General features: G+C 36.2%; 1 protein-coding gene across 2 annotated transcripts in view; it reads right to left on the bottom strand.

The window, feature by feature from the left end:
- LOC149552258 (protein CONTINUOUS VASCULAR RING 1-like) overlaps positions 1–17,264 on the bottom strand; it is a 118,897-nt gene that overhangs the window by 36,210 nt on the left and 65,423 nt on the right. For both annotated transcript variants that reach the window (XM_089787781.1, XM_089787782.1), the window contains exons 4-6: positions 8,415–8,582; positions 7,868–7,965; positions 7,524–7,650 (exon numbers count right to left, since the gene is read on the bottom strand). In XM_089787781.1, the coding sequence (XP_089643907.1) occupies positions 7,524–7,650; positions 7,868–7,965; positions 8,415–8,582 (393 nt within the window). The remainder of the gene's footprint in view (positions 1–7,523; positions 7,651–7,867; positions 7,966–8,414; positions 8,583–17,264) is intronic.

Below are 17,264 nucleotides of genomic sequence, written 5' to 3'. Positions count from 1 at the left end.
TTCTAGAAGGAATATTATTTTATTAATTGTTTCTCCGCTTCTTCCAGCAACGTCTAGAACATTATTTTATTAAGTGACTTTATAAAATATTTTATAATTCAAGTCACTTTATTAAATTAATTAAATATAAAGTTACCTTTTAATATTTATTTATTTGACAACTTTATAAATAATTAACTCCTCCAAAATGGGGACATTACAGTCCGCCCCTCCTAAAATTGCTTGGCCTCAAGCAATTTCAATGCCGGATGCTGCAAAGTCGCTTCTCCCTCCCAAGTAGCATCTTCAACAAGTAAATCTTTCCACTTAACCAAATACTCTTTGATTACTCTCCTTCAAAGTTGCTTCTCTCTGTTATCCAAAATGGATTCTGGCACTAAGATCAATTTTCCCTCATCATCTAAGGGAGGTAATACTATAGAAGGCACCACATTCTGACCCAACACCTTTTTGAGGCGCGATACATGAAACACATTGTGCACTCTACTATCTGCGGGAAGCTCCAACTCATAAGCCACCTCACCAACTCACCTGATGATCCTGAATGGTCCATAATAGCGTGGCTTGAGTTTCTCTACACAACTCTTCTTGAGAGTGGACTGCCTATATGGCTGCAACATGAGGTAAACCATATCATCTACCTCAAAACTACGCTCAGTCCTCTTCTTGTCTGCATACTGCTTTTGAGCTCTAGCAATGTTGTCCATGAGAGTAGCAACTATATCCTTACTCTCCCATAATAATTCACCTGCACGAGGTACCCGACTGTCTCCCAACAACAAATCTAAGAAATTGGATGCCTCATAACCGTAAAGTGCCATGAAGGGTGCCATTTGTATAGTCATATGGTATGTAGTATTGTAGCAATACTCACAGAGATATATCCATCTGACCCAAGCTCGCTGCTAATCTACCACATAATTCCTCAAATACCCTTCCACCCAAATGTTCACAATCTCCATCTGACCATCGGTCTGTGGGTGATAACTGGTGCTAGGTGTAAGCTTCGTGCCACACAACCGAAATACCTCCTACCAGAAGTGACTCATGAAACGGCTATCCCTGTCACTCACAACGTTCCGAGGCAAACCATGTAATCTGAAAACCTCCTTGAAGAAGACCTCTGCCACCTGAGCTACCGAGCATGTAGTAGCGATAGGGAAGAAGTGAGCATATTTTGTCAGCCTATCCACCACCACATAGATACAATCGCACCCTTGCGCCTTGGGCAAGCTCATGATAAAATCCATAGAGATGCACTCCCACTTCCTGTCGGGAATAGGAAGTGGCTATAGGAGCCCTGCTAGATAAGTGTGCTCTTGTTTGTTCTGTTGGCAAACAAGACACTCACACACATACTGCAAAACATCACCCTTAAGCCCCTTCCACGTAAACCGCTCCCATACTAACCTGTAAGTCTTGAAATAACCGGAATGGCCTGCTGTAGGTGAATCATGGACTGCTCTCAAAATCAACTACTTCACTTTCAATCCTGGGACTAAGTAAATCCTGTTCTTGTAAATGATCAAGTCATCTACAAGAGTGTACCTGATGTCAATCAATGTTCCCTCCACTATATCAGAGGCCCATGTGACTCTGACATATTCTACTACAATCAAGTGTCGCCAATCCTCTGATATCTGAATCATAGAAGTGAGTTGTGGCTTGCGGAATAAAGCATCTGCAATAACATTTTGTGTCCCCTTAACATATGTGATATCAAAATCATAGACCTGTGACTTACTCACCCACTTCTGTTGATGATCATTCAGGTCCCGCTGTCCCAAAAAGTGCCTCAAACTGTTATGATCAGTTTTAATACAAAATTTGTTGCCTACAAAATACTGTCTAAATTTGGCCAAGGCATGCATGATGGCCAAAATCTCCTTATCATATATGTTGAATGATCTCTCAGGCCCTCTGAGTTTCCTTCTCTCGTAAGCTATAGGATGTTTCTCTTGCATGAATACAGCACCAACTCCCTCTCCAGAAGCATCACATTGAAGCTCAAATGGCTTCGTAAAATCAGGCAATGCTAATATTGGGCATGTAGTCATTATTTCCTTGAACTGCATAAAATAGTCCTGTGTCTCCCAAGTCCACACAAATGCCCCTTTCTTCAACAAATTTGTCATGGGTGTTGCGTGCCGTGAGTAGCCACTGACAAACCTGCGATAGAATCCACATAGACCAAGGAACCCCCTCAACTGTGTAAGGTTCTCTAGTGGTGGCCAATCAACAATAGTGCGGATCTTTTCAAGATCCATCTGCACTCTCTCCGCACTAATTATGTGTCCAAGATACAACACCTCTGTCATCCCCAAATCACATTTGGACTCCTTGGCATACAAGGACTCCCTCTGTAAAATGCTCAATACTATCTCCAAGTGCTCTAAATGCTCCTGCCATGTCCAGCTATAGATCAAAATATAATCAAAGAACACCAGCACAAATTTCCTCAACTGATGGTGGAAGACCTTGTTCATAGTGGACTGAAAGGTGGCAGGTGCATTAGTCAAACCAAAAGGCATGACTACAAACTCGAAGTGCCCACAATGACATCTGAAAGCAATTTTCTCAATATCTTGCTCTCGAACTCAGCTCTGGTGATAGCCTGATCTCAAATCAATTTTTTGTGAAATAACAAGCCCCATGCAATTCATCTATCAACTCATCGATGTGTGGGATGGGATACCTGTTCTTTATAGTTCTTTTATTCAACACCCTGTAATCAATACACATCCGTAGAGTACCACCCTTCTTTTTTACCAAAACAACAAAAGACGCAAAAAGTGACTTACTTGGTCGGATGTGTCCCTTTGCTAGCAACTCCTTGACAGTCCTCTCGATCTCATCTTTGAGTCGTTTTGGGTGCCGGTATGGTGTGATCATGACAGGCTTAGTGCCTTCCTCCAACTCGATAATGTGCTCAATGCCTCTGTCTGGTGGCCTGCCTGGTGGAATCTCGCTGAATACCTTCTCATACTTTATTCTCAATTTTTGAATATCCGGATGATATTTAGCCTTATGTTGCTCCACTTGGGTAGGCATCAAGGCGCATATTGTCGCCCACTATATTATTATGCCTAGTTAATCTCTCCAACCGCCTAAATGAGATAGTCCTGACATCACCATTACGGATAGCCTTTAGCACATGAGTCCTGCCATCCACCTCGAATTGTATCTCCATATCCTCCAATCTCAGGGTAACCTCCTTCAAAGAATGTAGCCACTGCATCCCAAGCACTATGTCCATGTCACCCATGTTAACCACATGATAGTCTGCCTTGAACTCATAGTTGTTCAGGCGCAAAGGTAAATCTCGCACCATCATGTTACAACGAAGAGTATATCCATCAACTACCTTGACTCTCAATCCCTTGAACTTCTCAGTAATGAGTCCACGCCTCTCCACAAATCGTGCCTCGATAAAATTATGCGTGGCACCTATATCCAACAAAGTAATAACCTTGTATCTCGCTAAGACTCCCTGAAGTCTGAAAGATCCCTCTCTTTGAATACTAAACAAACGTGCCTCCTGTAAATGTAGCTCTAGAGCCTCTTTTTTCTCAGCACTATCTACCTCCTGTTCACCCTCTGCCTCATCATGGTGCTCTAAGCTGTCTGAATCTGAACCCTCGTAATAAGCCCACATCACCCGGTTAGCCTTCCCCTTAGGCCTCATAGGATAGTCATGACCAAACTCATAGGGACCTTTGCAAAAGAAGCATAGCTTCTTCCTACGCAGGTTATTAAGCATTTCCTTATCCAGAGGTGCAGCTGACTTGCCTTTTGAGTCACTAACCTTCTCTTTACCTTTGCTGAATTCCCCTTTGTTATCTCTAAATGATGAAGAACCCTTCGAACTAAACTGGTTTGCCGGAGTTGCAAGTTCCACACTACGGGCTTTCTTCATGGCTTCCTGTAATGTAGGAGGATCAAAGGCCTTTACACACCCCTTGAGTGGTTCAGTTAATCCCTCTTTGAATAAAATGACTAGCCTCCGTTCTGAAATGTCAAGGACCATCACCGCAAGCTTTTGGAAGTCACTGATGAATTGTTCTAAGCCTCCTGACTGTCTCAACTGGGCTAACTCCCGGAAATAAACTTCAGGGTTTCTTTTATCAAACCTTTCTATCAATCTATCCACGAACTCCTGATAAGTGGTTACCTGATTGTGTTGCAATGTGATCATGCCATGTGTCAACCAGTAATGAGTTGCCCCATCTAAGTGTAAAGTGGAATACTTGAGTGCTTCAAATTCTGTCATAGTCTTCAGACATAGGAAAGTATCCACCTTATGAATCCAAGCACCAACAATCATTTTCCCACTGTCATCAAATGTGGGTAATGCCAATTGTTGGTGACCTATTGCAACTCGCTATGTTTATCTGCTTGCTTCTGCCTGGCACCTCTATGGTTCAGGTACCTATCAAATGTCCATCCGTCCTATACATTTGTTGGTAATGAATCCCACTCATTCCTCGCTTGTCGGAGTTCATCTACAATATTTGTTACCATAGCATCAGGTGTGAGTGTTGGAGTTTCTTCCCTGAATGTAGGACATGTGGGTCTGTCAGTTGTTCCAAACCGTGTCCTATGTTGTGATCCTGCTATGCCCCTGTCATTCTGGTCATTATTATGATTATTTCTCCTGTTTTCCCCAATCAAATGTTGCATCATAACCATCATTACCTGTGTACTTGCCTCTATTGACTGTAGAAGCCTATCCTAATGCTGGAAAGCCTCATCATCTCGCATCATTATGGATGGGCTTTGAGAGTGTCTCTCAGCCATGTTCTCAGTTGCGTTGGTTCCCTGTGTAAATAGAACCCTTTTGCTTTTTGACTTTTGTAAACTACATTGAATGGTGGTTGCATAAACCCTATCAGGCTGGCAGAAAATTGCTCTGATACCACTGTAGTGAACCTGCTCAAATCTAATCTTAAAATAATGATAAAGAATTGCTCAATGACACTACAAATGATCAGCAAAATCAGTGTCTCTTATTTCAACACAATGATCCAATACAATGTTCATCCATAAGACAAGACTCTTGGCATTAACAAGAAATTCAAATATATGATATGCTGGTATGAAAATGCACTCGTACAGCTGTAACTAAAAGTTATGAAATGATGGACTAGATGTAATGAAACCTGGTTGGCTTGAAGCTCCCTTGTGAATAGATGAAGAAGCAACTCTTTATTCAGATAAGTACAATAATACATCAGCTATTGTACTCGAATATTTTTTCTCAATGTAGCACAAGTAGAAGACTGAAGTATCTTCCTCCCAGCTGCAATAATTGAAGTGATCTTTCACACCCTCAAAATTGCGTACCAATTGAGAGTTTTTGTTTTCAATGGCCAATTGTGGCTATTGCAGAAACCCTAGGCTCCACAATGCACATCAACAAATATCAACAATAAATCTAGAGGATATAGACAATGAGCCCTCAATACCTATTTATTCTTTTTCCTCAATAGGTCAGCCTCCTTCTTGAACTTTTCTTAAGTCACCTTCTAGAAGGAATATTATTTTATTAATTGTTTCTCCGCTTCTTCCAGCAACCTCTAAAACATTATTTTATTAAGTGACTTTATAAAATATTTTATAATTCAAGTCACTTTATTAAATTAATTAAATATAAAGTTACCTTTTAATATTTATTTATTTGATAGCTTTGTAAATAATTAACTCCTCCAAAATGGGGACATTACAAATCTACAGTATATACTGACCTTAAGAGATTTGTGTCTCTGCCGTAGATATTATAACACTCACTGGGAATGTTCCTGTTTTCTTCTTCTTATTTAATGATCCCTTTAAGATTCTATGTAATTTGTGCTTAATTTATGTCTTATATGTGAGATGTATCTGGACTTGTTCTTCTAGTAGTTTTAAACATCAATGAGACTCCTTGCTGGTTGTGTGGTTTTACTCCTGCTGTTATTCCTGAGTTCTGGAGGATGGCTGAGTGTGCAGAACGTCTTGGTGGCATCCGCTGATGATCCTTCTTGTGTTGTAACCGTCTTTATTGCTCCAGGCTACCTGTGTAAGATGCACGTTTCTGTGCTTGCCTTTCTGTACCCTTCTTCAGCTTTGGCCTGCTGTGTAAGACTTATGTGTCGAGATTCACCTCCTTGGCTACATGTGACCTCTCCTGCGATTGCTCCTCCATTGATTTTTATTTGATTCCAATATTATTTTGCCTGCCCCATTTAGTTCCTCTTTCAACAGATTTATATTTGTTTGTGCTCATTCGTTGAGGGTCACGACTATTATCTATGGTTTTGTCTTGTTTACGAATTGTCTTTTTTGGCTTTAATAATAATCAATTACCATTGTTATTAATATTATATATTCTTTATTGTCTTTTCTGACTATTATTATTTATTAAAAATAGTTTATTATCATTTAATTTATTATTATTATTATTATTTTGATTTAAAATAAAGAGTTAATAGAGTTATTATTTTGATTTAGAATAAAGAGTTTCTATTTGATTAATAAAAAAATGATGATTGTTATATGTATTGAATCTTCAATGCAATTGTTTAACTATGATTTTTAGGGGTTATCACAACAGCTTTTTACCAATGTCTATCTATTTTCCTTATGATATCCCGTTATTTCATTCGATAAAAGTATATATTATTATATCCTTCGAATGGTAATGTCTTTGGAGACGCATCCTTTCACAAAAAGTTGTTTCAATTAATCCCAGCACATCTCCTCAATGTAATCGGTTCCTTTAATAATTATGTGCTAATCCTCAACTAATTGTTGTCTTCTGTGATTACTGCTGATATGACAAACCACTGTTATTTATCTAAATTGCTGCCACTTAATAACAATTCCTTGTTTCTTGATTTGTGATGAATAAATGATTAGTTATTTGTTCTATTATAAATATATTTGACTGTCGATGGTCAACACTAATCAATGATTAGTCAACTTCTTAGATTGATATCTTTAATTGAGCATTGAAGATTTAAGACTTGGCAGAAACGTATTGTGGTGCAACTACTGATTTCAGTGTACAAATCTTACTTCAGACTTGGGTTTTAGAAGATTGCATTTCACTCGGACAGTGATGTATTTATCGTGGGGCATAACAGAAATTGTTTAAGTCTCACTACTGTGAGACAAATTCTATTCAGATATCCTGGAATCTGGTCGGGACATAACAGACACTACAGGGTTCAACAGTCCATAGATATTGAAGGCAAAAAGATTTTTAGGAAAACAGTGTGTGTATAGATTTTAAATGAACAAATGCAATTTTCAAGATCAGCCCACATACATGCATCAAATACAAGTAGAATTGATATTTCATTTGAGGTGAGCTTTAGAACAATCCAGCACATCAAAGAGTTACAAAAATTGGATGAAGCATCCAAGGGAAAATCCAAAGATGGAGAAACACAATTTTAACTCTACAGCTTATTTAGGTGGAAGAGAGGATAAAGCACACATTAAAAATGGATGAACATTGACAATGCAGGAAGTGATCTTACCTATGCCTTCACGAACAGACAAATTTGGTCGAATGATATCTTTAGAGTTTATAAGCAAGATGTCACCAATATATAAATGATTTGTAGGAACATAGACACTGCATAGTTCTTCATCTCCAGAGTCAGCCTAAATACACAGAAATAAATCTCCTCAGGCCAAATCGCTACCAAAGAGTCTTTGCATATGCAAATATACGGAGAGCTTTCACACATTTTGAATGTGGCAGAATAAAATAAAACAGATAGAAATCCCTCGAGATAAAATTGTCGAACTAAATGTTGTAAGTAAATAGAAAACCAATACCATGTAATATACTAGGATATATCCAACTTGAGCCGATTACCTGCAGAATCAGTGACGATGTGATAAAACCAAATGCATATTCACCTATTCGTGGGTGGCGTATAATAGCAACCTCTTTGAATGCCCTTGTATTTTGATCTGAAAAGAATAAACCATGAGAGAAGAGACTCGGTAATAGAACAAGTTGTGTAATGCATATATCCATGGGATAGGTCTTTATATGCAGTTATATTCCAGCAGTTCATGACTAACTTTGTCTAGGGCTAAATTATTAAGCACATTACATTTTCTTAGTATCTAAGGGAAAGCTTAGGAAATAAGGTCAAAAAAATCTTTGCAAAAACTGTATATAAGAACCATACCCTCAATCAGGAAGCTATGTAATTACAAAATCAGGGAAAAGAAAAAAATTCCTTAAATATCTTTGAATGTATATATGCAGGATGATCGTGTATACAATGAATGGTGTATGAAAACACCAATCGCCCAAAGCTCAAACATGCTGGACACCAAAGAAATCTGAGCCTCTGGCAATGGGTTTATGCAGTCTGTCATGCAAATGATATTTTTGAATAATCAAATGATACCTGGAGAAATGGCACCACTTATTTGCTTTGATGCTGAGTAAATGTGCCTCACAAGAGGCATCTTCTTTATAAACCATTCTCCAACCCAGAGAACAGAGGCTCCCATCCAAGAAGATAAAAAAACACCCATCAAGAATATAAAGATCAATGAGGTAAGGAATCCAAGACCTGAAATAGTTTTGCCAGAAGCGAATGTCAGCAAAGGACGTGCTGTAAGCTTAACCGGCTAGACTGTCATAAAAAAGAAATTTAATGTGCCATCACCTTGCATTGGAAAGTAATTGTACAATTAGACAAAAAAGCATAAACATGTTAATCTCTGTGAGCAACAAGCAATGCTTAAGCAGAATATGAGTAAAGAATGCATGATGACACAGCAACCAATTTGTGTGAAAAGGCCAATCTCATCTCACAAAGCAGAAAACACAGAGGGGACACTAGGACCCCAACTATAGCCAGGCACGGGGGGAACTATAGGATGCCCGGTGCCCCAGCTCCTATTGGAAATATTATTTTAAGGGGCCATAGAATAGTAGGGGCTGGTGCAGTGGGAGATTAAGTCCTCTGCATCCTGCATGCCCTACTATTCTAAAGGAAGGTTACGAATCTAACTAAAGTCCCCAGCAAATATAGAATACTCAAATTCTGCAAGAAGCAAGAATTATTACAGAGATAACAATTCTAAGGAACGAAAACCCATACACGTACACTTTTTACTAAAAAGGTGATTAGTACAGTAAATAAATTTTTGATTTTATATTCACATTGGAAATGCAATGTTTGGAAAGCAAAACCCTAATTCTGCTAATATTGTACATTCAAAGTTTAGTGTTTTTTCTAGGGTTTTCTCCCTAGCTTTAATCTATCTGATGCCAAATAAATATCATGATAATTTAACAGTCTGTATGTTGCAGCTGTATTGAGGCTTGATGACACAATGCGACAATTCCAACAATATCAAAGTAATATTGAAATCCAACATGGATAGCATCTTCTCCTCCTCAGCTTGCTCAATTTGTCAGATAATTTACAAACAGAGACAATGTTTTCCTCCTCTATATGAACTTTATCTCACTTTCTGACACCTTGTAGGAATTTTGAGACATTGGACAATTGATGGTTCATTTTTGTAAATTAAAGTCTTATAATTTTGAGATAAGACTTATTATAAATAACCATTAAATAATAATATTTTAATAAGGAAATAAACAAATAAATATTATAATATAACCATAATCATAATATAAAAAAATAAATATTTTAAATGTATAATATATAATTAATTATTAAAGTAATATAATTATTTACTTGTACGTAATATTATATCAATGTTAAGCATAATGTAGACAAATATTAATATCATCACATGCTATATGTAATCATCTAAATCTACATAAATTGTACCAATAAATAATAAAACATAAATTATATATAACAAAATAAATAATAAAATATAGAATCTAAACTAGCGACCAAAGCTTGCAACTTTAGGAAAGACCACACAGAATACATATATATGATATAACCAACAAAAAGAGAGAATGAAATAGGGAGGATTATTATTGAATACAAACACAGTAATCAAGAGATATTGCGATTAAATACTGGCAGTGGTTATATACGACAGCCTATATTTTTAGTGAGATCAATATTAATTCAGGGAGAATGGATCTATATTTAAATAGAATGACAGGCAGGAACCATCAGAGGGTATCAGCTACAAATTCTCTGAGCTTTCTTTATAGGAAACAAAGGAAGGAAGTTGCAGCAGTAGGGTATAGAGGATATTAACAGAAGATATACACAACCAGCGATAGGTAAAAGGATAAAAAGCATATACTATGGAGGGAGAATGCAAAAGACGGATATCATAGACAGCGTTGAGTATGAAGAAATGACAGAAAGACTACACAATAGTTCAACATCGCATATGAAAACCAACAAACTATATTCCATGTGAAGACAGCAAAAGATGGACGCCTTCTTCCTTAGAAGTGACTAACGTCTTGAAAGCACTAATCTTATTTGATAAAGGGCAGCGATTACCAATTACATAGATATTCATATTGGAATAACAGCAGTGAGTAGAATACACAGAAAATGCCAAACAGTGAGGCAATAAGAAGTTAAGACAAACAAAAAAAGAAATTGAAACCTAGGTCAAGAGATTATCTTCAGCGACAGATCAGACAGTATATTTGGAGATTGGGACAGAGAAGGCAGAATAGCAACACGGGAGTTACAGGTTAAAATAAGTCAAAGACCCCAATTATAGGCAGCGACTGTAATTGAATTGAATACAAGAAACTAATAGTACAGAACCAGTTTATATAGGAGGTAGCAAAAGATAAGAAAAGACAAATAAGGATATCAATTAACCATACTAGTGACAAGATTACCGGATGAGACAAGGGAAAAGGAAGTGAACAGAGATTTCATTTGCAGTCTGTGACAGTATACAGAAAACAATGAACAGATAGATATAAGCTTAGTTGCCGATTCGGGATACGAATCCGATTCGGGCAAGTGAATCACATCCATGAATTCGCGATTATATATATATATATATATATATATATATATATATATATATATATATATATATATATATATATATATCTGTGTGTGTATATGTATACGTATATATACATAATTCAAAAAATTTCATTTCATAGTATGAATCTATGGTTCTAGTATGGATCTACGAATCTAGTATACTTGATCATTGATCTATTTTCACGACTATAAAGAAACTAGTATACTTGATCATTGATCATTGACATTGAATTCCTGAATTACAAAATCAAATTATGAAAATTTCAAATATAGATTATTAGACTTAAAGTTTGTAGCATGATTCACTGATAAAAGAGTCAATTTGAGGTGAAATATATTTGGATGTTGAATAAAAGGGTCATTTTAGGGATCAAAGGCAGAAAAAATATTTCAAAACTCATTTTAAATAAGTTGGACCCTCTTAAAACCTTGGCCTGCAAAATGGATCCTCGAGGATTTGTGTTGGATCCTTGAGGATTCACACAAGATCCTTGAATTACACAATGGATTCGTCCGGATTCGCATAGATACGCACTAGAACCTCGAGGATTTGCACAGGATCCTTGTTTTACACAGTGGATTTGTCCGAATTCGCGAGATTTGTCCAGATTTGCGTAGATCCGTGCTAGAACCTTGAGGATTTGCACACGATCCTTGTTTTATGCAAAAGATTTGTGGGGATTCGCAAGCCCACAAATCTGGATGAATCCACTGTGTAAAACAAGGATCCTGCTTGGATCAGCACGAATCTGAATACGGATCGGATCTAGACTTGAATTTGGCCTCCCAAGCACAAATCCGGTAACTAGGGATATATTTGAGGTGAAATGTATTTGTATAAGGGTCACTAGGGATATAATTGTAACATGACTCACTCATAAAACTTTAAAAGAGTCAATTTGGAGTGAAATGTATTTGGATGTTGAATAAAAGGGTCGTTTTAGGATTAGAAGGCAGAAAAAAAATTTAAAAACTCAATTTTAATAAGTTGGACACACTTAAAATTTTGGTCTGCCAATGGATTCTCGAGGATTCGCATAGATTCGCATTGGATCCTCGAGGATTTGCGTCCAATTAGTGCAAGATCCTTGTTTTACACAGTGGATTCTTCTGGATTCGCGCCACTGTGTAAAACAAGGAACCTGCTAATCAGCACAAATCCAAATCTGGATTGGATCCAGACCTGAATCCAGCCTCCTGAGCATGAATCCAGTAACTAAGGATATAAACCATTGAGACTAAGGGAGGCTATTATGTTTCAGAGATTAAGACAGAATAAGGATACAGAGACAATAATATTAAGAATTCAAAGAAAATTCAGAGACCACAAGGGGATCCCATGTTCATTCCTCAATGCTAGAACAGGGGACGTAACACGAGTTTTCAACACCGCCAAGGAAACAATCAGCCCACATGCAATTCAGTGAACCTCTCAGCAAAAAAGAAAAATCCAAACCTCACGTAAAGACAAATAGTTATGCTTCATTGCCCATATTTTCATCCATGACAAAGCTCTTTCATTTTTCACTTTATAGTATTTGTTATGTTTCTCCCAAGTTTCCAAGGTACTGGTACAAAGGGCATAGAGGTGCATTTCTCAGTTTGTTAATTTTCTCAAAATTTGATATAAAAGTGATGACTAGGTAAACACTAGTAAGGCAGAAATTTTTGTATGGGGTTGGGTACATTTTTGGTACGTTCATACAAATATACATGTGTGTGTGTATGTGTATCTGTATGTATGTATCTATATATGCAGCTTAAAATAGAATTAAGAAAGTCATATACCTATATATATTCTAAACAAAACCATTACGAATTTCAAATTTTGAAGCATATAATTCTAATTTAAATTCAAGTTTCTATATCAAGAAGATCAAGCCAGAATCTCCAATCAGAGTTCAGAGTTCATTAATCAGCAATCTAGGTCATAAAAATATCTAAAAGATCAAAGTCAAACTAGAACACTAAAAATTTCAGCATTTAAAAACACAAATCTCCGATGTGTACCCACAGGAGATTCGATTCAGAATCAGATTCCAGTAAGTTTCATACCCAGAAACACCTAAAAAAGTCTCACAATTCAGCAACTTATATACATATTTAATACAAGAAAAATATAAAAATAAATATTTAATGCGGATATTCTCCGTTGGTTGCTCTGTAAAGATAATTAGTTATGCTTCACTCCTAAGAGTTTTATCCGTAATGCAGCTCTTCCATTTTCTTGCTTAATGCGCAGAATTTATTATGTTTCTCCCCCTGTCACAATGTTTGCCGAATTTTCAGCTTCTAGTTTGAAATTCAGCAAACAAATGTAAAACTCATGAAATTCGGCAAAAATTTCGTACAGAAATAGGGCAACTTCAGTTTTAATAAAAATTATTTTTATAAAGTGTTTTTTAAGGGCTTTTCGATAGCTTTTTCCAGCCATCGGCTTAAAAACAAATCTACAGTGTTTTTAAAGCGTTTTTCGATAGCTTTTTCTAGCCATCAGTGGCTAAGGCACAGTGAATAAAGAGGGTCGAGCGCTTTGAAGGAACAAGTTTGTATTTAACAACCCGACAATGTTTATCAAAATGATCATGGAGTGGAAGCGAAGGAGGCTAGGGTTTCGTGATCCCAGAGCTGGAGCAGATGACCATGGAGGTCGTGTGCATGGTGGAGATCCTAGGCGGCCGTGGTTTTGTCCTAGGAACAAAAATGCAATCAAACAATAGGAGGGATGTGGCTTTGTGGGTATAGAAACACGGCAGGAGAGGGCCCATCGCATCAAATGGGATTATTCCAAAATGATGAATGGTAATAGAGGAGGTTTCAAGCCATTAGAGAAAAAGATTTGGAAGTGCCAGGATGAGGTACAGGAAACAAATCATTCATCGTTGACAAAAGAAAAGCCAACTATTTGTGATAAAAGAACGGTGGATATAAGGATAGACTTGGCAGCAAGGAAGGAATCGGTCAATATATGGTAGGAAAGGGTTCTTTTAATCAAATTGGGAGGGGGTTGACCACCGCTTCCCAAGATTCGGAAATGGATGGAAGACACTTGGGGTCTACAGGCTGTGCTAAAAATCCTGGTCATCATGGGCTCGGCGAGGGAGAAAATTGGAATGATGTACAATGGCCCTTTTTAATAAACAGCATTGACTTTTTCAACAAGGATTTGATCCCTAAATTCAGTCCTAAACAAGCCTCAATTGAAGAAGTACCCATTTTGGGTTAGATTGTACAACTTACCCCATGAGTATTGGAACAAAGAAACTTTCAAAGCAACTGGGGACAGGATTGGAAGGTTCATCAAGTCTGATGAAGCCGTAGACAGAGATGATTTCAGCATGTATGCCACAATTTGTGTACTGTTGAAAACACAATCCCTTCTCCCGCATGCTATAGAGTTGAGACCCTCTCAAGGTTATTGGTGGCAAGAGATTAAAATAGAGGAGATTGTAGGTAAGTGTCAAGGCTATAAGGAGTGGAGACACAAGGTACACTAAAAGATCCCTGATGGATCTTTTCTGCTAATCTGTTGTAAATTTATACTTTTAAATTTGTTTTCCCTGTTTATTAAAATTTTCTTGCAGAGCTAGAAAGAAGTTGCAGAAGGGTTTGATTGTTTTGTATTTTTGATGATTTTCAATAAGTAATAACAGAAGTACAATAACATGAACCAGTTCTGAAAATGTATTCCGAATATATTTAAAACAAAGTCGCTTCAAGCAGATTTTCCTGAATATATGCCTAATAAGTAACCAGATGAAGATTTATAATCATATATAGATGAATACAACCAAGGACAAAGCCAACCTGAAGGCGCAAATGAGAAATATGAGCCCAGAAAGAAGTTACGGCCAGATTCCAGCTCTTCAAGTGCTGCACGTGGAAAAGAATATGGCTGCCAGGCGTGACCGTACAGCTGCAAAGTGTCCACACGTGGATAAAATGTCCAAATTCCAGCTAAAACTCTGACTCAATACTACATTTACCTGAAGAAACAATGCACAATCTCCAAGATGCTTCTGACTGCTAAGAATCCAAACCACTGTTTTGGGGGCTACATCCTGTTAGATTTAGGATCTCTGCAAATGTAATAACATTGTTGTAATTGTATGTGTTTCAATTGCAGATTTCCAAGATATATAAATATATCTTCAAGAGGCATGTCTTGTGAAGAGACATGTCTCTATGGTTATATATATTAATTTATCATTAATTAAAACATTATTAATTATAACATATTTATATTATATAGAAATATATTATATATAATATATAGCATACTATATATATATATATATATATATATATATATATATATATATATATATATATATATTAGAGTATGTATAATTAATGATTAACAATAACCATAGAAAAAATTTAACTCTAGGACAATTCAATCCGACAGAAGCTACAATTTAACACTCCCTCTTAGCTCAGGAGGATTGTTATAGAATACATTATCATGATAATCTTAGAATGTCATATTAAAGACCTTAATATATATATCACACTAGATACATTATCCTTTGATAATATAAGTCTCAACAAGAATTCTATATAATAAGTGAGATCTTTTTATAGTAGACATCACTTCACGAAATGTGTCAAAACAAACATGCCAACAATATCTAATTTTAACAATGATATGTATATCAATTGTTTTCTACCATAGCTATGACTTAGATACAATCGAAGCTATCTCAACACTCCCTCTTTATTTGGGAAGATTGATATATAACATACTATGTTCTTGAGAATAAGGAGATATCATCTCACTATGATATCCCTAAAATGGCATATCAATATGAATTCATCAACAGACATATGTAAATTAACATATGGAATTTACTTCAATACACTAAGAGGCTAGAATCCTCAATACTCCCCTCTTAAGCAAAGAGAAAATGAAATAATTTTAACTGACACAATAAGGTGTAATCATCATTATGTTTTAAACTAAGAGAGAGAAAAAAGAAAGAAAACATAATGGATTTTCATGGTGTCCGGCTATCGCCCAAAAAGACCAATGAAGGTTATCAATGTGTCCGGCAAAATCCAGCCCAAAGAACAAGGATAACCCACACTTTCAAAACAATGGGTTTTCATGGTGTCCGGCTATCGCCCAAAAGACCCATGAAGGTTATCAATGTGTCCGGCAAAATCCAGCCTGAAAGATAACACCAAATTCAACCATTGTTTGAAAACAGATCAACTAAAATAAAGTCGTCACTTTATAATAGGATCAGAACACACGAACGGTCGTCACCTTTCACAAGAAAAGTCGTCACTTTTCATAATACAAGCTTGCAAGCAAAAATAAATTTTATATTCATGAATATATAGTTTAATAAATGCATTTACAACAAAGTCATATCAATTTTACCTCTGAAGTACACAATTTCAACTTTGTAAGAGGCTTGGTAAAAATATCAGCACTTTGCTCATCTGTACTAATATAACTCATCCTCGTGATAAATGCACCAGTATCACAAGGTCACATGACATTAAGTCATGGAGCATTTTCTACAAGAATAGATTTATCACTATATGCATATAATCATCAACCATATGATAGTCAATAAGTGCATAAGAAACAATAATCATTAGTCATGTCAAGTTTACCTCTGAAGTGATATGATCTACTCCTTCTGAATAAAAATTTGACAAAATCATATTCTTATTTGCTCCCTCTTAATCTGAAGCAATGTTAGATTTCTTCTTCATAATCTTAATCATAAAAGATGTTCACTTCCAGAGTCTGCACAATAAACCTGGTAGCAAATGTACCAACTTTCCTTTTCTGCAAGAGCATTTGTAGATATAAAAGAAAAGATCAATGCAATTTAACTCTTATAGTATGTATAAGTTTATAACCGAGAAAGAGAGAGACTATAGTAAGTAGATAATTGTAATATTCAAGAGTAAGAATTACTTATCTTTCTATGACAATCCATAAATGTCAAATCATTAAATCCCCTCTCTAAAGATGATTTCAAGTGGGAATTTGAACATTGTTTATTAAATTTACCCCCCACTGTGAAATTCCAACTTTTATATCATCGAACAATTTTACGTACTCGGTACTTAGTGTATGATCATGCAAGTTATTTAAGGATCTTTTCATTTTCTTATGATGTTCACAAGGTGTGGCCCATTAAAATCATTTTGTTACTCATAAAAACTTTTGAACTTCCTTTATTAATCTTTTCAACCTTCAAGTGATAAGTCAATACTTCCTCATGATGTACATAGAAGTAGGCCCATCAAAATCACGAAGTCATACACATGTAT

The sequence above is a fragment of the Cupressus sempervirens genome, chromosome 6 (genome assembly GCF_028749045.1).
Source record: "Cupressus sempervirens isolate cs-2001-9-10 chromosome 6, ASM2874904v1, whole genome shotgun sequence".
Lineage (NCBI taxonomy): Eukaryota > Viridiplantae > Streptophyta > Pinopsida > Cupressales > Cupressaceae > Cupressus > Cupressus sempervirens.
This window is presented reverse-complemented; position numbering and strand designations above follow the sequence as displayed.